The sequence below is a fragment of the Larimichthys crocea genome, chromosome III, assembly GCF_000972845.2.
Source record: "Larimichthys crocea isolate SSNF chromosome III, L_crocea_2.0, whole genome shotgun sequence".
NCBI lineage: Eukaryota > Metazoa > Chordata > Actinopteri > Sciaenidae > Larimichthys > Larimichthys crocea.
Genome location: NC_040013.1, coordinates 16,949,748 through 16,971,978, shown reverse-complemented (window position 1 = coordinate 16,971,978; position 22,231 = coordinate 16,949,748). Strand labels below are relative to the sequence as shown.

Below are 22,231 nucleotides of genomic sequence, written 5' to 3'. Positions count from 1 at the left end.
GGTAGCGAGCGATAATGCAATCAATGATAGATGGGAAAACGACTTATAATGCTTCAGAGAATCCTCAACTAATAGGATTTATGGCTTAGGGGTTCTGGACCTACAACACCTAGAGGGGCGAGGGTCAGTATGAATGTGAGAGAAAGCCAACCCAGATGAGTACAGATGAGTGGGACGTCCACCATATGCTCTTTAAACAAAACTCAGTGATAATTATGTCTATTTGTTAGCAATTATTGTATGAGATTTAAAAAATTTGATGTTTGAAGCAGATGCTTTGATTCATCCGGAAACAGTTTCATTGTAGCTCCTCGAGAGATTCTTTGTTTTGACAGCAGTCCATCTGTTGGGGAGAAGACAGCAGTGGTGAATGTGTTTGTTGCTATCAGCAGGATTGAGATACAAGCTTCTTGAAGCTCACCGGGGTGGTCAATCTCCCGGCTGTGGGTATCTGCAAAGAATGGGAAAAGAGGAGCATCAGAGGGATCAGCTCAGCTCAGCTCAGCTCACTGATCTGCACAGGAAACACCGAGCATGGGAACCCACCAGGGAGTCCAAGCTAGCCCCTGTGGTGGAAATCTGCTGATAAAACCTGACAAAAAGAAAAACAGAGGGAATATTTGGTACCCATGAGGTGAAATCACGCCTGCATGTGGCTTTACAAAGCGGTTCTATGATCAAAGTGATTGCTGAGGTGTGGGCTACTCCATCTACTTTAATATCAGTCTGACATTGACTAAACAGAGAAAGGTCCATCAGCTGGTTCAGTCCACTGAGCAAGGTACAGTATGCACTGCTATCTCATGAAGAATGAGTGTACACTGATCAATGCAGCAATGCTGAGGCAATACGATAACCATAGTTAAATATTTGATCAGCATTTCAAAAGTGTTTGCTCAGGCTTTCATCTTTCATAGACAGAAAGACAACTTCTTTTTCTGTGTCAGGTATCACATAATGTCATCAATGACATTATACTCTGCTGTACGGTGCACTGCTCAGACAAGCGCTGGTGGAAGAAATAGTCAGATTAGTAGAAGTAAAAGTATTCAGATTAAATCAGCAATAGAAGAAGATACACTTTTACTATTAATCCCTCAATTTTTTTTTTACATGCATTTTAACCCGGACACACACACACATACAGTACAACGGCATAGACATGCAAATGTGGAGAGGGATGGTGGAGTGATGGGCGGCCAGCCAGACCAGCGCCCAGAGGGCAGTTAGGGGGGGTCGGTGCCTTGCTCAAGGGCACCTCGGCAGTGCCCAGGAGGTGAGCTGGCACCTCTCCAGCTACCAGTCCACCTTCCATATTTTTGGTCCATTTGGGACTTGAACCGGCCACCCTCCGGTTCCCAGTGGACTGAGCTACTGCCCCCCCAATATGTGCTGAATGTTAAAAGAACTTATTGTGAAGAATAAGTCCTCCCTGTGTCATATTATAATATTGTTGTGCTCTGATAATAAAAACTTTATAAAATGTTAAATCTTTTGGGAAGTTTAATCTATGACAATATACATAATCTATATGTTTTATATGCAAAATCTTGATTTGAAGTACTCAATAACACTGTACTTAAGTATAGTACTTGAGTAAATCTTCTGCTCAGTGTAATCCTCTCTATAGCTGTAAATGTTTCTGATCAATCTTTTAAAAAGCTGCATGAAAAAAAGCTAATACAATGTCGTCCTCTCGTGGTAGAGACAAGCCAACACAAGGCGAGGCTTCAGTCATCCAGTCTTGTAGATGTCGCTGTCGGATATACTGTACATAATCTTATCGTAAATGTTTCCCTGAACGGTTTAGTTTGTGTCGTTTGTTTTCTGGCTGTCAACACGGCGTGTAAACACCTACACGGAACAGAGTCGGGGTGCGCTTGTGTCGGCAGGAGCGCACAGATTCTCCTCTTACACATTTAGGATAATAACAGTGAATGGGAAAGATTGCATGATTTTCCCACCGCTAACCCCGGAGCTTTGCAGGGTAGAGTCCGGATTTAAAACCAGCCTCTGGTCGTTTCATTGTAAGGAGGACGAAGCTTGCTGCTGATCATCGCTATAGTCCAAGACCATGGCAGCGGCGACGGTTGTGGACCCGGCGGACAGCGACGGCTGCGCCGGTTACACCGGCGTCCAGAACAGAGGCTGGGATGAGTCCCAGCTCCGAAAATACTCTTTCCCAACAAAGCCTATTCCCAGAATGTCTCACACGGACCCCAGAGCAGACATACTAATAAGCAACGAGGTAAACAGCGCTGAAACTTTTAATACACCTTATTTGCTTCAGCAGGACCTGCACACACTGACTGCAGGTGCAGGCGTGCAAAGTAAACCCTTTATTACTGTGCATAATGTTATTAATATATAGCAGGGTATTGAGTCTGACAGTATTTATTATCTTAGCTGATCCATCATAAATCATTGCAGGAAAATGCATTTAGGAGATTTAGCCTAATTTTGCAAAAAGAAAAAAAAAGGCAACTTTATAATACTGAGATAAAAATACAAAAATGTTAAGAGATAAATCTGTAGTGGAAATATGGCTTGAGAGGAAAAATATTCAGCAGTTATATATTGATATTTTATTTATCATTATGCAAAAAATATGTCCCACATTTGACCAAATAAGCAACAAGAGTAAAGCATTTTGTTTACATTTGATAATGTGCATAGTAAATTTGTAAAAAAAAAGAAAAGAAAAGAAGCTTAAGTGTGAATTCGCTTGCTATCAGCTGACAGCATAGTAAACCTGGAAAGCATATGGGACTTCAAGTTCAAGACTAATCCAGTCAGTGGTGTCATAGTGTGACATCTGGTTAGTAATAGGCTACATCAGTACTTTATATAACCGGGTTCCCTTTATAATCGGATATGGATGATTATAATGCACACTAAGCTGTAAGTCATAGCTGCTAAGAAATGGTTAACAAGATTTGGTAACATCATGTTGTCAAACTGACCGACGCGCCCTATTTGAACTTTGTGAGGTTTAAATCTCGTTCAACATTTGACACACCTTCGACCGTGCAAAAATCTTTATTTAACATGTTGAGGACATCATATTATTTCTAAAGTGCTTCATTTGTGTAAGCCTAATTATATCCTGAAGATTTCTAACTTAAAGTATGATGTCTATATTATATAGATGTATCATTTTCAGCTACTTTTAAGAAGTCATGGTGCTGATAAAATTGGTGTAAACTGGAATATGCAAGCAAAGCTGGTTATTATGGATAACAATTATGAGCCATGAGTTTAAAATAGGTTTGCAGCCTATAAGTAAACGCTATGTGTTTGACATATGGAGGAAAAATGGAGAAGTCGTAGCCATTCTCAGCAGAAGCTGTTTGATAATCATATAAAATTATATCATATTTCACGAAAACATGAATAAATACAAAATGTTTATGGTTTAACTTAAGTAAAAGTCATGTTTATGTCAACTTGGTTTATTATTCTCGAGCTCCCAGCGGCCAATCACACACACGCGCGTGCTATAACAACAAGGTTTATATGTCCAAATATGGCATGCGCATACTGTCGCTGTATTAGATCACGCCAGCGACAAAACCCCATCCCCATTAGCGACGAATGGGTATTTCCCAGTATTTCTGCAAGTCGTATCACGGCAGAAATAAGACATATAGTTTTAAGACGACACACGACGACGCAACAGCCTTAAAGACCGATATCTGAAGCATCACAGCAACGCATGTGGTCTCGGTTGTTGCTTGGCTGCAAAAGACACAGAAAGACCCGTAAACGCGCAACTCAGACACCGGCCACACTGAAGCTTTTCTCTGGGGGGTTATTCTATAACATAGTTTGAACTCTGAAGCTTTCGGGGCCGCAGCCTCTCCAAAGCCTCTCCGGCTAAAGTGAAAGCGAGAGCCGGTGCATTGAGAGACAGGAGGCGGGTGCGCGCCCAGTGGTCTACGTTCAGTTAGTCACGTAGCACACGGAGCTCAGTGTGACCAATGCCATGTAGCGCACACTGCCGATGCATACTGTCAGCGTGGGTGTATGCTGGGATGCACTCATGTTCCCTTTTCTTCTGCACGGAAATATTAATATCAGTACTTTGGCGGTTAGGTAACGCAGTGAAGATGATGCACGTGCAGCAAAGTGAATGTTAATGTGACACGTCATGTGCTGAGGACATTTTGTAAAACATATTTAACCTGTTTTATGCATTTGATTCACATTAATAGTTAACAGCAGTTGAATGAAATACAATTGCAGTTTCCTGCAACTACTGTGAAAAAACAAAAAAAAAATACAAAAACAAAACAAAAACTTAAATCTGAAATAATAATAATAATAATAATAATAATAATAATAGTAATAATAATAATAATAATAATAATAATAATAAGGTAATTATTGCTTCAAAATTAATATTGACAACCAGCCATACAGCCTTTTTAGCAGTGATAATGTATTAGTGCATTATTCCTTAGAGAGCGTGGTTATTTACATGGCATATATATGTATAAATGGACTATTCACAGTGTAGTTTTTGTAATAATGCTGTATTGAAATGTTATTTATCTGTTTTCAGGAACCGGTGGTTTTAACAGACACAAACCTTGTGTATCCAGCTCTCAAATGGGATATTGAATACCTCCAGGAGAACATTGGAAATGGAGACTTCTCTGTTTACATCGCAGAAAACCACAAATTCCTCTACTATGATGAGAAAAAAATGGCTAATTTTAAGAACTTTGTCCCAACGTCACGGCGAATGGAAATGAAATTCTCCGAATTTGTGGAAAAAATGCACTTAATGGAGCAAATAGGAGGAGAGGAGAGGTAAGGCGTGAGGAATATAATATACAGGAATATGTAAGCTATCTTTACACTGGCAAAAGTCCCCTCTTTGAAGCACAAACAGAGGATTAATCCACGTGTCAGGAACAATATGTGATTGTGCTACAGGTATGCAGGGTGTCATTATGAAATGTAATACAAAACAGGAAAGTAGAGTGAATGACTAAGCATTTACATGGAAGACTCAGGGTAGGGGGAGCATGTTACTGTGACCTAACTTGGCCTGGCGACACACACACAGATCACTTACTGAAGTGAACTCGTTTGACACACTGACATCACAGTCTCTGTCTGGATTTAGACCGTCCACTCTGTTCAATGTCATATTGTTTTTGGTGGTCTAAATAAGATGCAGTTGGCTGAAATACAAGTATGTTGTAAACAAGCATATATCCTGAGCAACTTGTCCGAGTGCAGGACAAAGTGCCTCATGCATTTTGCACGACTCTTTTCTTGCACGTTTTCCAGGGTATATCTCCAGCAGACCCTGAATGACACAGTAGGGAAGAAGATTGTTGTTGACTTCCTCGGTTTCAACTGGAACTGGATCAACAAGCAGCAAGCCCAGAGAAACTGGGGGCAGCTGACATCCAACCTGCTGCTCATAGGCATGGAGGGTAAGCGATCTGACACAAGGAATGCAGTCTCAGTTTCTTTTGCACAATGCAGGATCATTTGTTTTTCACACAACCCATTTTCTGTTAATATTCTCTCACTGAAGGCAATGTGACACCAGCACATTACGACGAGCAGCAGAACTTCTTTGCACAGATCAAAGGCCATAAGAGATGCATCCTCTTCCCCCCAGACCAGTTTGAATGTCTCTATCCATACCCTGTGCACCACCCCTGTGACAGACAAAGCCAAGTAAGCCATAGATATGTAGAAACCCACCTAGGGTTTGGTACTATGAGCTTATTATTGAGCAGATTTGTGATTTAGTTTAGTTGCTTTCTTACCATCTATAGCTGTAGACATTGTTCACAGTAAAGCTCTGAGAAAGAGGGAATATCTCAAAGATATTCTAAAATGAATATCTATGTTATTTTTTAAATATTGTGTTAAGATTACTTGAAATTAAGACGTATGCCTTGTAAGAAATGGCACATTATTCTAAAAAGAGAGGAATGTCTTTTCTTGTTAATAAAAAGATATGTTAGATATAGTATGTTCGTGTTTGGTAATGACTCCATATTTTTCTTTCTTTTATAGGTCAGTTTTGATAACCCCGATTATGAGAAGTTCCCCAATTTTAAAAATGTTGTTGGCTATGAGGCTGTTGTGGGCCCAGGAGATGTGCTCTACATCCCCATGTATTGGTAAGTAGTACTCCTGTTTGTAGAAATGATGCCGAATACTCAAACACTAAAATTCAGTTGCACTATATCACCCGATTCTTTCCAGGGCATTGAGTTTTAATGCATGCATTGCCAGCTGATGCATTTCAGTATGATATTTTGTGATTTAACTGCTCAACGTGCTGTTAGAAAATTACTCATCAATATATATATTTTTTATTATTGCGTGTTTACTGTGCCTTATTGATTGGCCCAGAATTGTCAGACATTTGGTGCTGTCAAAAGTAACTACTGTATAATGCAGTTGTAATTGGTAGTGATAAAGGTGGTGTGGTGGAGCATGAATGCAGGGCACTGGTGCCATTTTCTAAACTACTTTTAACTGGTAAAAAATATCATAATAGTCACTAGTGTGTGTTAAAGTAGCTTACTGGCTTCAACTTCAAGAGCTTATATTAAAAATGGAATCCTTCTTGCACAAGCTGTAGTTCTAGAATAAGCTAAATGTATATAATTATATTGGTTTGGTGACAACTATGTATAACAGTTTATTATTAGTTAGTCTCTAAGCAGAAACCTATATGTACTGTACATAAGCTCAAAGATCAGGCACAGTTGGCCTGGCAAGCAGCCAATGCTTACTCAAATTGTCTGCACCCACTGATAATATTTCCAAGTTTTCTTGTGAATATGTCAACACGAAGAAAATGTACAAGATTACCGTGTGTTACCTGCTTACTGCAGTGCTGTTTTCCTCCACAGTAGATGTTGTGGAATTTTCTATCCTTAGGTTACACGGGGTCAGGCGTGGGCCTTGAATTCCTAGAGAGTAGCAGTTGTTTGGCTTTGCTTGAGGAAAGCAGGTGCCAAGCTATCTCAACGTCGCCTGGTGACCAGGGTTGAAGGACATGAATGTTGGCTTCCTAAAAGGAATAGATAGCTACCCATTGACTTTCCATAACATAAACAGAAAACCGTGGCTCCAGACTAGAACGTGCTGACGGTAACCCTAACCCTAACATGGGTAAATACATTCTCTTTGACTATTTCTGGGCTTGTAGTATTTGTGGTGTTATCTGTAGAGGTTTAAAGTCTGACCACCAGCAGGAGCTGTTAGAATGTGAGACCAACTCAGGCACCTTCAATGTACTTTTGAGAGTGTCTTTAAGTCTCCTTGGCCAAGCTTCCGTAAACATTACAGTATAAGACTTAAGAGGCTTCTGAACGCTTTCTTCCCTCCTGACCTTGCCATTGATCAGCAATTTCTCAACAACAGATCTATTCTCTGCTTGACACACTCATTGTCCTGTCATCATTTATTTCCTGTAGTTTCTCAAACTACATTGTGATGCTGACATTAAATAACATGTAGTCTGGTGGCAAGCAAGAACTAACGGCAGAGTTTGATGAATTTATTCATTCATATTTTGCTTCTTTCTTCAGGTGGCATCACATTGAATCACTGTTGAACGGCGGAGTGACGATCACTGTAAACTTCTGGTACAAAGTACGCATATTTGAATCATTATATCCTTTACCTTTACATTTGTGCTGCCTCTGCATTCACTTCATGTTCATGATCACTCATCTATTTGACTCATTTGTACAGGGTGCCCCCACACCCAAGAGGATAGAATACCCACTGCGTGCTCATCAGAAAGTGGCCATCATGAGAAATATTGAGAAGATGCTGGGAGAAGCACTTGGAGACCCACATGAGGTGAAAACACTCGCTTTTATACCCTCTTTGCAATGCAAACTCTTCCCTATCGTCAGTGTACTGATTGCATAATTCGCACATGAATGTCACACTGCCATTTTCTAGAACATCAAGTCAAATCCACATTTAGGTCACCTGTTACATGCAATCCCTGGGGCATGCTGACCCTTCCAGCAACCCAATTACTGTGAATATTTATGGCTTACCTGATTTAGTAAGGGAGGAAAGATATGCAGTGTGGGACAGCGAGTAAAGCAGTGGAATATGTCTTATTTTACAAGAAGTAGCTTATTCTAACCAAGACTTCTTTTGTTTTTATACAGGTCGGACCTTTACTGAAAACGATGATCAAGGGCCGATATGAACAGGATTTCAGTTAGAGCCCGACCCCTAAAACTCTAAAACTAGACTGCTTCAGAAACTCTGCGTGTGAATGTGAGACCGCCGGGTGTGTAATCCGCATTCTGACTTTGGAGCTACGCATCACTGCATGGCAGTAAGCCGCCATCTTGAAACCATTCTTCTTCAGCCACAGTCATTACAGATACAACAAATTACAGAAGACACATCTGACAAACTTGTGGAAATTCGTCCTACTTGAAGAAGTCTTTGAAGATGAGGCCTAATTTAGCTTAAGTCTAGATATATTTGTGTGAGCCAGTCTCAAGCTAATGGGTTTTTGGGTTTACTCATCTAGTCAGTAGAAGTTATCTGAGATCGGTACCTTTAGAACAACCTCAATATTTTGACCACTAATGGATGAGTCAAGGGGAATTATATATATACACAGTACACATCAGTTAAATACAGGACAGTACTTAAATACATGTAAAAACAAGTGTTAGGGGTTTGATTACATAAATGTGGAATGATCATGCTGCACTGTCCACCTTTATCACAAAGACAGCTTTAAAACTGAGTTGCTTCATACCACTAAAGATGACAGGTCGTGCAAGTGAAATATTTATCCAGGTAATCTGCATTATCGCTACGCCTGCCTGAATGGTTTTGGGGAGTGATCAGCAAGAATTTTCTGTTGCAAAGATGACAGCATAGGCGTGGTAATAAAGCATGTACAGAGATTAAAATGGTGATGAAATATAATCAAAAAATATGTGTGGGTGTGGAAAAAAAGAGGGCTCATATATTCAAGCTGAAGGAATATGTGACCGCTTGCAGCTAGAATTATTTTAGCTGAGTGACTGCTTTGCATTTTATTTATGGCTCTTGCTTGTTTGATTAATATTTCAAGGACTTTATTTGATGTGCTATTCTGCTTACCCGTAATAGGTGAGTGGGCACTGAAAATAAATGACTGCATACTACAATGTTAGTTGCAAATACAGTTAACTTTAAGGATTAAACAAAAATACAGTAAGTTACTGTTTTTGGGGAAACTTCTCAGAGTAATTACATATGCTGTTTTCTTGGGAATACCATGGTTAGAACTGTAATGAGTGTAAAAGTGGTTAAAGTGAACTGTTTCATTGATTTACATTAATGTTTTTAACAGGCTGAACCAGCAGGGTGTTTTGCTGGGATGTAGATTGTGTACCATCTAGTGGTCATTGTTTGCAGCTGCATGTTAAAGCTTGACTTCTCAACTCATCCATAGAGGTTACTGCTACAAATACAAATACTAAATATGTTCTATTTGTTGCACTGCCGAAAGATTACACTGCAATGTGTACAAAAGTGTAATTCCAGTTGAAAACTTGCAGTTATGATTACTGTAGGTTAAAAAGCCTCAGAAATGCACTTATTTTTACTTAAACGCAGCCATATTCTGAAGACCTTAGTGTTTAAAGTGCTCTCCCTCTTGAATTGTAAAAATGTACATTAAAATTAAAGAAGGGGAGGATTATTTCATATGCTGTGCTGTTTGTGCCAAACTAACATAAAAACCAGTACATGGGTATATCCACATTTGTTTACCTGCGACATTGGATAAATCTGTATGCGGTAAAATATAAAATAAAAATAGTACTTAATTCATCAGGAAATACTAGTCTGATTAAGGTTATGCCTTTTAAACTGCTGATAATGTGCATATCTGTTTCTTACAAACTGCACCCGATGGAGCAGGGCTACTTCCTCCATGAAAAGATCTGACCAGATGTAAGATGGCGTTTCATCTCTCTTCTATTGTTATGTTAACCCTGTTTACTCTACGTGCCTTGCTGAACAATGGCATGGCACGAAATGTTGCAAGGACTTGATTTTTTTTACTTTTTTTTTTTTTAAATGGTCAAAATGCTTGTTTTCATTCTGGCATTAAACAGCTTTAATTAAATGTGGGACTGACAAGGGTTAAGAGACATAGGCACGTTTTCATTGATGAATGCCTGTTCTTTGTTTTTTTTTTGTTTTCAACATACAGTATGTGCTCCTTGTTTTTCTGATTAAAGTTTCTTTGCAGAGTTCTACACTGCTGAGTACTAAATGACTGCTGAAAAATGTGACGATGAAATAAAAGATTTGACGCATCTGAATTAGCATTTTAACATGAGTGACTGATTCAAAGAATACGCTGTGAATGATCTACAAAAATTAGTATTTATTGACTATAAATTGTGCGTCAGTTGTTTCTCAAAGCGCAGGGTTAAAACTACAGTAATACCATCATATAGTAGTTAAAGACAACATTGCTGCTGATAATAAGTATCAGTAACAACATCTTTTCAACACTCGATTACACTCACAAATCAAAAACAATTGCTTATAGTTGCTCCATATGGATGTAGTAGGGAACACAAATAAACAGTATAATAAACATCAGTATATACTTAGTAAAAAAAAAAAAACTCTGACCAACCCATTTATCCTAATATATAGTGTATAACAAACAAGAATCAAATGAGAATCCAATCATGATAAAACATTTCACAACAAACAATCACAAGCAAAGCCAAACTCACAGAACATAAATGAGATGAAAGAAGTCATGATAGAGAATCATGGTAACATGTAAACAGACACTGAATGCACGCAACAGGTCTGTTCACAATAAATACATGATCTGAGACATTGTAAATCTAAACATCTATATCAAAAATAAAGACAATGCTGTTGGACTGAACTGAAAAATCAAGTCCTCCGGCAGCAAGTCTGTCTTAACATTTAGGTGGCAACCACAGTCCTCCACTTCAGTGTGTCCTATAATTGCAGTCCTGTCACACTTCGGGTACATCTTGAGAATTACATTTGTCACGCTAGAAAAACATTTACCAAAGAATTTTACACAAATTCTTGTCTTTTTCATCACAGTTGAGCGATGACTTGACATTTAAGGTGTGTGAAAATTGTTGTTTTATCAGGGATTAGTCATGTCACTGTTATCAGAGTAATCAAATCTCATTTTGGCACAGACTATGCAATGATCTATAGATATCTATATATTATATATATTTTTTTTTTTGATAGATATCTTATATATCTAGATAATATATATATATATCTAATATATATTATTATATATATTATCCTGTGTTTTTCAAATTCTAGACTTATTAACAAAAATAATATTTTGCCCTTCGTTATTTGCCCTAAGGGGAATGACAGAAGATAATTAAACCCAATCAGGAGGACTGTGGCCTTCCTCTTGTGAACTTAATTGCTAGTGTTCACTTGTTATGTGGTTGCTTCAAAAGTATATAACTTTATTATCATACGTTATCTGAAGTGTTTTGCTCAAAAATGGAACATGGACTAAGAAATGAGCTGTTCAGCAAAGTTACCCAGAAAGCTCAGATGACCTACAGAGCTCACATGATAGATTTAGTACTGTACACACTATAGTCTAGTCTTTCACAACTACTATAAACTGTACATCTGTTGCATCTACCATAGGTATCTATTATTAGGTGAGGACTGATGTGGTTACCTGCTGTACACATTTTCATTTTAAAAAACCTATATGTCCCAAGACAAATTACCTAAAACAGAAGGCTGGACCGAACGTTTTCACAGCACTGCATCCTTTGCATGATGTAAAAATAGAACTTCAAATAAAATTGGCGTTGTGACTTATGACTTAATATCTACATAAAAAAAAAGCAGTTGAGATTGATAACGTCCAGGAGAAACTCTACAGCACCACGAGAACTTATTTACAGAAATGACAATGGATTCATCTGTCATAATTATGAATCTACATTGTTAAAGTTAAAAGGACCATTGAAATATAGTACAAAGTTAAAGAAAATACAAATGAAAAAAATAATAAAATTAGGATGTCTAAAAAAATAAAAAAGGCAATAATGTCAGTGCAACATCAGACCTGCTGAGATGGCAAAAAAGTAGATGGGTTAGGCTGTTACACAAAACAGTTACAACATCCCCACCAAAATATCACTAAAGCTCAAAAGCTAATGTTTTAACCAAGGCATATAACGGTAACCATAATTCAAAACAAGCCACTGACACAATAACAAATATCTTCCTTCACATGGGGAAAGAAAAAGTCAGGCTAAATGAGCTCCATAAATTAAAATGGTGTAAACAAGATCGTCAGTAGCTGCTCTCACAGTGTTGTGCTCGTCATCAATGGAATCTGTACTTTCGTGCAGGCTTGAGGTTGACATACGTCTTCTTCATGTCCTCTGCCTCGTCTTTCTTGACAAGTTGGTATCGCTCTCCTTTTGTGGTTACCACTTGGTTGCCGTGGTACCGAACTAGCTTCTTCGGAGCCTGTAAAAATCACAGTAGAAGTTTTAGTGCGATGAACAGATTTGATTAAAGCTACTTTGTGAATATGGAGTACAACCAGACTTACATCTTTTGGGGCGACAGGACGGTGTGTTTTGTTATCATCCTCGTTGTCCACCAGCATATACCTACGGAGAAGAAACACAGTCATGAACACCAGAACAAAGTCCTGCTCTCCGCAGAATAACAGGTCAGCAATCTTACTCACTTCTCTAGGATGCTCTCTTTAAGTTTCTGGTCCGCCTGTGAGGAAATACTCTTCCCTTGGTTGACCTGAGGCAAGAGGATACCATCAAATCAGACTGCTAATATAAAACACAGCGGGAGTAGTTGTGTGTGTAGCAGAGACTCACATTAAGAGGAATGGGGCTAAGTTGGACATCACCCTCTATGATGAGGCGCACGGCTTCCTCCATGTCTCCTTTGGCAATAGACAGGGCGCTGCGAGCCTCGGACAGACTACACTTGGGAAACATCTCCAGCAGGTGCTGCTCCTGGGCCTCCCACTCACTGGCCACTGGTGGCTACACATATACACATTCATATTACCTCCAAGTTAGACGGCTGCAAACGATATCAGCAGCATTAGCATTAGTGCAGCGATTAAAAAAAAAAGAAAGGAAAACGCATCAAGAAACGGAAAATAATGCAGTGACGTGTGCTGAGGTGATAACCTTAGCAGTGGCGCCCTCTGTCTGTGTTTTAAGGCACTGTGTTTCTCTTCCTGGTGGAGGTTCACTAAGCAGAGTCGTAAGTTTTAATGAAATCTCTTCTGTTCTCGACTTAGGCACGTCTTCTTTGTCAGCTAAAAAGGAAAAAAAACAAACACAAAACAACATCATTGTGGTGTGGATTAAGGCCGATGGTAGTGTCACTGCCCAATGACTACTTTGGCAACACTATATGTATTAGAAATAATAGTAAAATAATTACCTGAGGTCCGAGCAGTGGCTAGTTTTGAAGCCAGGTTGAACATCATTTCACAGATTTTGACACTGCAAAATGAAAAACCAAACAAAAAAAACACATTTGTAACAATAACAAATGACAGAGTTGTGCAATTGGTTAGGTTTTATAAGATAAGATAGACCGTGGAAATTAATTTGTCACAGCAGCTCATATACACAAAGAAATTACTTGTAAATAATAGAAAAAAATCATGCTGTTATTAAAGAGTCTTAGAAACAATCTGCTGCTGAAGGAGGTGTTTAAACCCCCATCATCTCATCAAAGACGCAGCACAGTCAGATTAGAGAAGAAAAAAAAAGTGTGACTCTTTACCTTTCAATTTCAGCAAAGCCGGGTATGTAAGCCTCCAACATCTCTGCAAAAACCTCCACGTCAAAGTTTTCCTCAACACTCTGCTGCGAGCCAAGATCCTCCAGGACTCCGGTGATGTAAGACAGGAGGACATCATCCAGTGTGCTGCAATGCATGGTACAAAAAGAAGAGTTACTGTAAAACTGACTGAGTTGTACTTTTCAAAAAAAGAAAAGAAAAGAAATATCGAGGGATAATTAATCACCTGAGATCTGCATCAGGGATGTAAGTCTGGATGAACTCGTGCAGAGCGTTGTGGATGATTTTGTGGAGGTCCATTGCGTTTTCTTACTGCGCAGGAGAGGAAATACTTAAAGGTGAAGCGCTGCAGCTGACCAGGACAGGTATGATGAGGAGCAGCAGTGACTGCAAACCCTGAACAACCAAACACAACAGCTGTCAGCCATCTCAAACGCAGCGACACGTTGGAAAGGATCCCATGGTAACTAACATTAAAATCACCGAGGAGGCTACACACGGCCTTCATTATTACATAAAGTAAGTTCAGTGGTGTTCAAGTAACCTTACGAGGCAATGTCATCAATCATAAAACTACATATTAACCGTGCTAATTGAGCGGTGTTTCGGTTCAACGAGCGACCGTGTTAACTGGTGACCCTCATCCCAATGCGACTGTTAATTAAAAACATACTAACTAAACAAAGAGACATTCGCGAGGACAGATGTATATCTTACTGTTTTCATAACCAAAAATATTCCACAACATTAACCGCGTGTGTCATAACTACGACATCACAGACGCAGTCTTCAGTTAACACGGTCGCTCGTTAAGCCGAAACACCGGCTACATTAGCTATCAGCTAACGCTAAGCTATCACTGGCTGAAACCTTTGCAGGGCAGGTGGTGTGACACCGTCTAACTCCACCTGCAGTCACTTGTTTATATTATAACATAACCTGTGTTTATTCATCAACAACCTTCATCGTCGTATCCAGAAATAACGGTAGCCAAGTGTTAGCTCACAACAACTAGCTGGCTAGCGGTTAACGCTAATGTCAAACCAAACTCTGTTTGTTTCCGAGCGGCTCGTTTAGATGCAGTAAAAACTTACGGAGGCAGAAGTTACAGAGACATGAAGCTCAAAGTTTGCCCCAGATGTTTTAGGGCTGGGGGAAGCTGGTCAGTGTCGGCGCTCACAGGCTTTCTATTCGTGCTGCTCGTTAGCCCGCACGATTCAAAACATTAGCACGTCATTTCCTCTGATTGTAAACAGCCTGGTTATATTACAAGTTATTTGGATTGATTGTTTAATACTGCAATTATATTTAATAATATTAAATTAGTATGGAAGCCCTTTGAAGTATTACATACAAGCCGCATTCATAAATCACATTTTTAATGAATTTTATCAATTATTAAAGTGAAAGGAAAAGTCCTGCAGGACAATAGTTCATTTATTTCACTGCATAAGACCCATTTTCTATTTTATATGATTTGCAAACTGACTGTCTGACTGGATTTTGGGCTGTTGATTGGACAAACTGTGACATTTTTCATCATTTTATTATTATTTGTTATAGAGACTAAAATTGACTAATTGAGAAAATAAATGGCAGATAAATCAACTTTGATGCCCTACATTACATGGACAACATGTTATGTACCATAAAAGATCTTGAAGACCATATTTCTTTTTTTCAGTTAGTATACTAAAATTATTTTAAAAATGCAGCTATTACATGGTTGGACACCTGTCCAAATGATATAAATCAGCTATTTTGTCAACATTTCATGTCACATCGTTGTAATTAAACTATTCCATACACAATGCCCGCATTCATTAAAGGAAACGAAACACCAACATACTGTACAATAGTTAGCCTGTAACAATATGTTATATGTGATGTTTAAAGGCTCCAAAAAATCTCAGGAGGATGTCAGTAAACTATTAACATATGTGTTGGTAGTGTCACTGAAAACCTACAATCAAATCTACAGCCAACATATTTGGTTTAGACTTTAACATCAATAGACATGAAGCTCTCTGTGACCTATCTTGGGCTCTTGACTCTGTCTGCACACTGGTTTAGCCTACACTGTACCAGTACTTGGTCTACTCTCACTTGGACATTATCTTATATCTTTTGCCAGATCCATACATAGTTGATGATCGAGGTGTTATCTGAGGCAGCATCAATGATGTCATCAGATCCTGCTCTCAGTTACCTCCGCCTGTGTTGGTATTATAGCAGATATGTACCTGTAAATCATTAATGCCCATTCAATTGTTTCCTTGCTCCCTTGGCAGTATCTCTTGCCGGCTGTAGTATTTCATCGGGAAATATGGTACACGCTACTGATAAAACAAGCAAGAACAATTCTCAACTTGGCTGAACTCTGTTTCAACTCATGAGCTCATGGCTAGACAGGTGGGGCTGAGGTATCGGGGCAGAGCGTGTAAAATCTACAGCAAAGGAGAGCATCTCAGTTTTCTCCATGTGTGTTAACAGCTGACACTGAGACCAGCCTGGAAGCCATATAACACAAACTAACACACTTGCACGCATTGAGTATCATCAATATACTGTAATATGACATTAACACCTATGTTAGAACTGTACAGACTGAAGCTGCGGCCAACATTAGTTTACATTTTTACATAAAGAAGTGATTTTTTAATTGCAGTTATCTGCAGTTTAACTATTCAGAGTTTTCATTTTTGTGGTAGTTAAATGCCACAAAAATTAATACTATCTGAGCCAACCTGCATCCTGTATGTAACCATTTACACCATTCATAAATCAATAGTAAATATTAACTCATGCTGACAGACTTTTTTTCCCTTATTTTTTTAAAGTAAAAGTGATCCCAACACAAGATGGCAGCATTGAGTTATTAGTGACAGCAGGACCTCATCCACTTCTCAGAGAGATGGTTTGGTCTTGACACCTTCCAGTCGAACCAAAAAAACAAAACAAAAGTGATTTCTGTAACACACTTTAACTTTAAAGTTCACCAGAAATGAAGCAACGTTGTTAAATTTGGTCAGAAAATAAGTGAAGCTGATGTTGTTTGATCCTGATGTGTGATTCCTATCAAAGAACAACAATCCTGTTTGCTACAGTCATTTATTTTTGCTCTGTTTTTCTCATTTGCCTCCACATCTTTGCGCACACGCCAGTTTGTAAAAGAGTTCATGCTTCTGTGTAAATGAGAGAGGGAGACACGCATGTGCTGCACTGAAGCATCCTCAGCCACCGATACACTTATCCAATTGGTAATTCCAAATATGTTTAATTAGTGCTTAGTATCATATTAAAAAAGGGGACGTTTCTGGCTTTATTTAAATTAGTCTCACTTTGCAGATAGAAAACCATTTAATGATGAAGGTTAAAATATCCTTTTGGGCTGTACTACCGCTGCACGCCTCCTCAAACAGTATCACAGGAAACCAACATCCTCAGTTGTATAATCCTTGTTGAATCACATATTAACACACACAATAAGGTAAAACATTGCATACAATATCATATACCTTTAGTAACAACAAGGAACATAATGCAACGTCAGGTTCAAGCAACACTGAGATAAAATGGTGTGTGACAGTAAAACAGATAAATATTTTTAATAATATATTTTTTAATAAAATGTCTTTAATGCATGTTTAAAATAGACTGTGTCAGTTTGTCCAAAGCACAAATATGAGGGGAAATTAATTTGGCAATACACGAACAAGACAAATATAAGAGGTGTTTTATTCAAACATGTTAGAAATCATTTAAAACGTATAAACTCATTCATTACGCGTTAATGTAAGTGGAAGACAAATCTTAATGTGTGCTAATGGTATGTTTACTCATTTCTCCTCCTATATGCCAGGGTACAATCAAGCATGTCATGCAACAATGTCGAGGCAGGGCACATAATGTGGATATTGTACTGGTGGCACAGATTTCCATTTTCACACAGACAATGGGGACTGGGGGTTGGCTGGGGGCGATGTCTGAGCAAAAGAAAAAAAATCACAATTCTCATCAGAGTCACCAAAACACTGAATGATTTGCTGCCAAATTAATTACCCTTTACCCAACTTTAGACAATAATGCTCAGAGCTGTCTGTTGGAACGCTATTATTCTATTAACGTTCAATTTGCAGTTCAGCCAGAGTGACTTCATATATTTAGATTTTATTGTATTTTCTTAGTGAATGTGTAGCATTGCATCCACAATAGAAAGGCACAGCATTATCTGATAGTTGAATCACCTGTGCAGCAGCGATGGGATCAGCATATTATTTGGAGAGAGAATTTGTTAAAAAATTTTAAACACTTAACATATCTGTTCCCAAGCATCACAAAAGGCGCATTTACAGAGTGAATTCAAGCACAGTACAGTTTAATTAATTGAAACTTTTACAATATGAGGCCTCCTTCACAATCATAACTCATCTTTAATCAAATCTAAGACTTACTAATCATTTCAGCTCTCTCTGCTTGGTTTAGTAGGTTGCGTAATTTAAAGCGTTATTGTGTAGATTTTTACAAAAGTACAGTATTAACAACACGTGTGAAATCAAAGTTGGCATATGTTTTTAATTAAATTTTACCCGTACACTTTTTTTTTTTTTTCTATATCAAGTGACTTGAAGGGAGCACAAGCATGAGATTAACTGGCTGGTTGTCCGAGGGCGCGGCTGACCTGATCCAGATCCGGGCCACCTGTGTGGGCTACCCTGCCCTCCCGTCTGCCTCCTGTATTGTCTCCAGGAAGTGGTCACCAGGCAGCTCATTGCCACTTTTTTGCCTCCCTGTTAACTTCCCCAACCAGCCACAAAATTATATATTTAATAATAAAAAAAGAAAGAATATGCAGTAGATGAATAGAAAAAACCATGAAAGTAAAAGAGGTGTTAGATATTGTTCAAAGTTTTGTAGGCATAATAAGGTACAACAGATGGGTGCAGTAAGTAGGGCGATTCAAAACACAACTAGCCTCGGTTGATCTCTGGGCTGGTCCCCCCCTGTCTTGGCCTGTGTGTCTCTGTTCAGCAGTCGATAGGTTAACCTGCCTGTGGCATCCATCTTGTGTGGCCCCCCTCGCATTACCATTGATCTGAGGGAAATAAAGAGCACACGTGTTATTATATACAGCCCAGAAAAACACCCTCTCACAGTGATGGAGTGAACAGGCCAAATGTATGAAATATTGCCCCTGCGACATATTCTGTCTTCCTGTCAATAGTGCAGCCTTTGCCCGCAACCCAGATCAATAGGGACTTATCTTTTCATGATAACACATAACAATGTTGTCTGTTGTCAGTCTTTTTCTGATATTGAAGTTCTAATTATACCCCCCCACCCCCACTTTTTTTTTTTTCTTTTTAAATCATTAATGCCGATTTGTATATCTGGACAACTCTTTTTCCTTTTTTCCTTGTTTTTTCAGAAAGAAATAAAATTGGCGTGGGCCTGCTAGTCTGAGACATGGCAGTTACAAATTTACATGTTGGTTTTCTGGACGTTTCTCTGAAGCTTTTGGGGGTCTCTCATGTGTGAGACTGCTCAGCGGAGAGAAGACACCCCTCTGTAAAAACATCTGTTGTGGAAATGGCTGTCAGACTCCCTTTTGTGGGCTCCGTCTCTTCTTTGCACAGAGATTGTCATTTGTTTTGATCATTTATGTGGGTGAAAGAATAATGATAAAAATCTGGAGTATGTATTCATGCAGCTGAGCAGTCTACAGTTGGGCTGTGTTTATTTTATTTTTTTCATGGAAGAACATTTCTCTCGGATTTCGTGGCCTTTTGGTCTGCACATTGAGGCATGTCATGTAACTATGTTACTTAATGTAAAAGTAAACTATGATATGACAAAGTTAAAGTTTTTAGGAATATTCTGCAATTAACCGTCTCAGTAAGCATACATTCCCTGTACATTATGTTGTGTTATAGACAAGCTGCTTAAAGATGATAACAAAAACACTTCATTATTCATGATGTGATTGTTATCATTTATGGAGGAAGTCACTGGAAAAGAGAAATTGGCATTGTCTGTTATTGTTTAGAATGATTTCATTGTGGAAAATGCTATTTCTCTTTGCATTAAAAATAAAATATCTGCTGTAGTCATCCATTCTAACAAACAAGTATAATAATATTCATTGGAAGTTATAACTATAAAGGTCTGCTGTCTTGTTATTTTTGAAATTTCAACAAAAGCTCTGTGTTCTGACTTTCTTTCAGTATCGCCCAGGGTGCCGTGACGCCACTGTTCTCCTCCTACACAGGAAGTGTTTTGAAAGCACCTGTCCAGTAGTGCCACAAGGCACTTCACCTCTACGTACTCCCAGGTCAGCTGCCATTTTTCTCAGTCAAGCTGCTCTTTCAGCTTCTTCCTTTTCCTTTCTCGACGGTATCGTTCACTCAAAACATACGACAAATGAATCCCCCAAAAAGTTTTTGTTTGAAATTAGAAGGATTGCATTCAGACAAGTTTGGTCACATTTTAAACAGATGAAATGTCAGTTTTTGTTTTCGGTGTTTTAAAGACAAATACTTCACTGCATTGTTGCATCACTGGTGCCAGATTAAGGAATTTGTGATATCTGATTAATCCAGCCAGAGTTTCAAAAGTATCTATTTATATATAAAAATATGAGCATTTACCTTTGAAAATATCTTCTTATAATCTTATTAGTAAATACAAAAAAAAAAAAAACAGTTCTGGACTTACTGTATTTCCTGAGAGTCTATTCCGAGTTCTTTTTTCACTTGCTTTAAAGCACAGCATCAATTTCTGAAAACGTTGTTTGTGAAGCATTTTCTCCGTTTTCTGGCTGACACCAGAACATCACACTGGTACACTCATAATCCTCATATTATATTAACTTGTAGTTATGCCAACAAGTGGAGGTATTAAGTAAGTCAAACCAAAATATACTTTAATATAAAATTAAAAAGTTATTTTAACAACAGAGTTAATGCCACATAAAAGAAACTAAACACTGTGTAACAGACCTGGTTTTAAAAGGTGTAAAAGACATCTACATTCATGAGATCTACAACAGCGAGATCCCTGCATGAATTAATGGGACGCCTGTTTGTGATTCTATGATTTTCCTGCAGAACAGGTGAGTGTTTGAGCAGAGTGACACCTCATAAACTAGCTGATAACCTGTTCCTGTGTCTTCTTATCTGTCTTCCTGACAATCCCAGGTCCCTGAGCGCGTTGTCGTTTCCCCTCGGGCCCATTATCAGATCCCCTCTGTAGGCTCCCAGCAGCTGCAGTTATTGTTGAAGACTCTTATATAGCCCCATGATGTTTGTGACAACACTAGCTTTTATGGGAGGGTAGTTTCCTTTATTATATATATTTGTTTTGACTGAGAAGTTTCCCCTCATTTTTTTTCTTTTTTCTCTCATCAAATAAGATCTAATAAAAATGCCTTTTGAAGAATTTAATTCTAAAATTTAAAGTTGTTTTCAAACATTATATCATTAATCATCTTTTTCCAATCATGTTTCAGCACTGATCGGCCCGCTTGCACTATCTGTGGGAAATGTGTTATCTCCCTCTGCCATTCATGTACACATTTATTGGATTCCAAGTCTCTGGGATCAATCTTTTGGCCACCAGAGGAGCATAACTAATGGCAACATTAGAATGGCTTTGTGAGAGGGACTGGCCGGATGCGGGTTAACCAAGCAGGAAATAATCTAGGATTTTATATCCTGCATGAATGGCCATAGGATATGCTGAGAATAAATTAATCCCCCCTAAAATTTTAGCAGTGAGGTTATCTTTTGAATGAAACAGACGCAGAGGGGTGGGCGGTTTGTTTGGCTGATTTTTTTCTGGAGGAGGAGGGGAGTGTTGCTCCCCGCATGAACACATGTGGAATTTCTGGGCAGATAATGACTGTCATCTTAATGCTTAGCCAGGGTCAGAGTATCTATTCTGTGTCTGACCGCAGGTCTAGACGGCCTTCCTCTGGAAAGCATTTTTTCCTTTTCCTTTTAAAGACCCACTTCTATTTTCCTGTTGTGCCCAAACAAGGATTTTATAAAACGGGTGACATCGCCACACAAGCTGTCTGCCGAATCCCCCTTAATTAAAGTGACTTTTAAAGCCTTCCTCAGACACTAATAAACCCCCTCTCCATTAAGATCCTCCTAATTACTGTGTGCAAAGGAAAGGGGGACACACAGAGACAGACAGTGTGGAGGTAAGCCTGCTGGCATTTGGCCCCATAAGCTGAGCACCACACAAAAGAAAATGTCCCCTGGGTTACCCATCCTACCAGAGAGATTCCTTCTTTTTTTTCAGGCCTCGCTCCCCCTCTCCTGTTTTCTTCTTTATGAATGAAAGTATATGACATGTGGGGCTGACAGTG

The 22,231-nt window shown here is 38.7% G+C and overlaps 2 protein-coding genes and 1 long non-coding RNA gene across 7 annotated transcripts in view; 2 read left to right on the top strand and 1 right to left on the bottom strand.

Annotated features, from left to right (window-relative positions):
- The first annotated feature begins 1,827 nt into the window (after positions 1-1,827).
- Positions 1,828-10,700, top strand: hif1an (hypoxia inducible factor 1 subunit alpha inhibitor). Its single transcript, XM_010745272.3, has 8 exons — positions 1,828-2,248; positions 4,565-4,815; positions 5,302-5,450; positions 5,555-5,700; positions 6,046-6,152; positions 7,575-7,638; positions 7,741-7,851; positions 8,175-10,700. Exons 1-8 carry the CDS (start codon positions 2,075-2,077, stop codon positions 8,229-8,231), a joined length of 1,059 nt encoding a protein of 352 aa, XP_010743574.2. The 5' UTR covers positions 1,828-2,074; the 3' UTR covers positions 8,232-10,700.
- Positions 10,701-11,486: 786 nt separating this feature from the next.
- Positions 11,487-15,100, bottom strand: cuedc2 (CUE domain containing 2). 2 transcript variants are annotated; one of them, XM_010745259.3, is made up of 9 exons: positions 14,952-15,100; positions 14,084-14,253; positions 13,840-13,983; positions 13,492-13,553; positions 13,233-13,363; positions 12,912-13,082; positions 12,767-12,831; positions 12,626-12,686; positions 11,487-12,540 (listed from the first exon to the last, which is right to left on the bottom strand). In XM_010745259.3, the coding sequence occupies exons 2-9, from the start codon at positions 14,155-14,157 to the stop codon at positions 12,394-12,396; spliced, it is 855 nt and encodes a 284-aa protein (XP_010743561.1). In that variant the 5' UTR covers positions 14,158-14,253; positions 14,952-15,100; the 3' UTR covers positions 11,487-12,393. The 2 variants fall into 2 exon arrangements, with proteins under 2 accessions (XP_010743561.1, XP_010743567.1); XM_010745265.3 differs by having other exon boundaries at positions 14,084-14,169.
- The window catches only part of LOC113745641 (uncharacterized), a 63,635-nt gene continuing 55,645 nt past the window's right edge, over positions 14,242-22,231 (top strand). For 3 of the 4 annotated variants that reach the window (XR_003462286.1, XR_003462285.1, XR_003462287.1), the window contains exons 1-2: positions 14,242-14,376; positions 20,082-20,188. This is a non-coding gene — a long non-coding RNA (uncharacterized LOC113745641). Of the gene's footprint in view, positions 14,377-20,081; positions 20,189-21,053; positions 21,308-22,231 lie in introns of those variants that run through there. The other variant, XR_003462288.1, reaches the window with a different exon arrangement.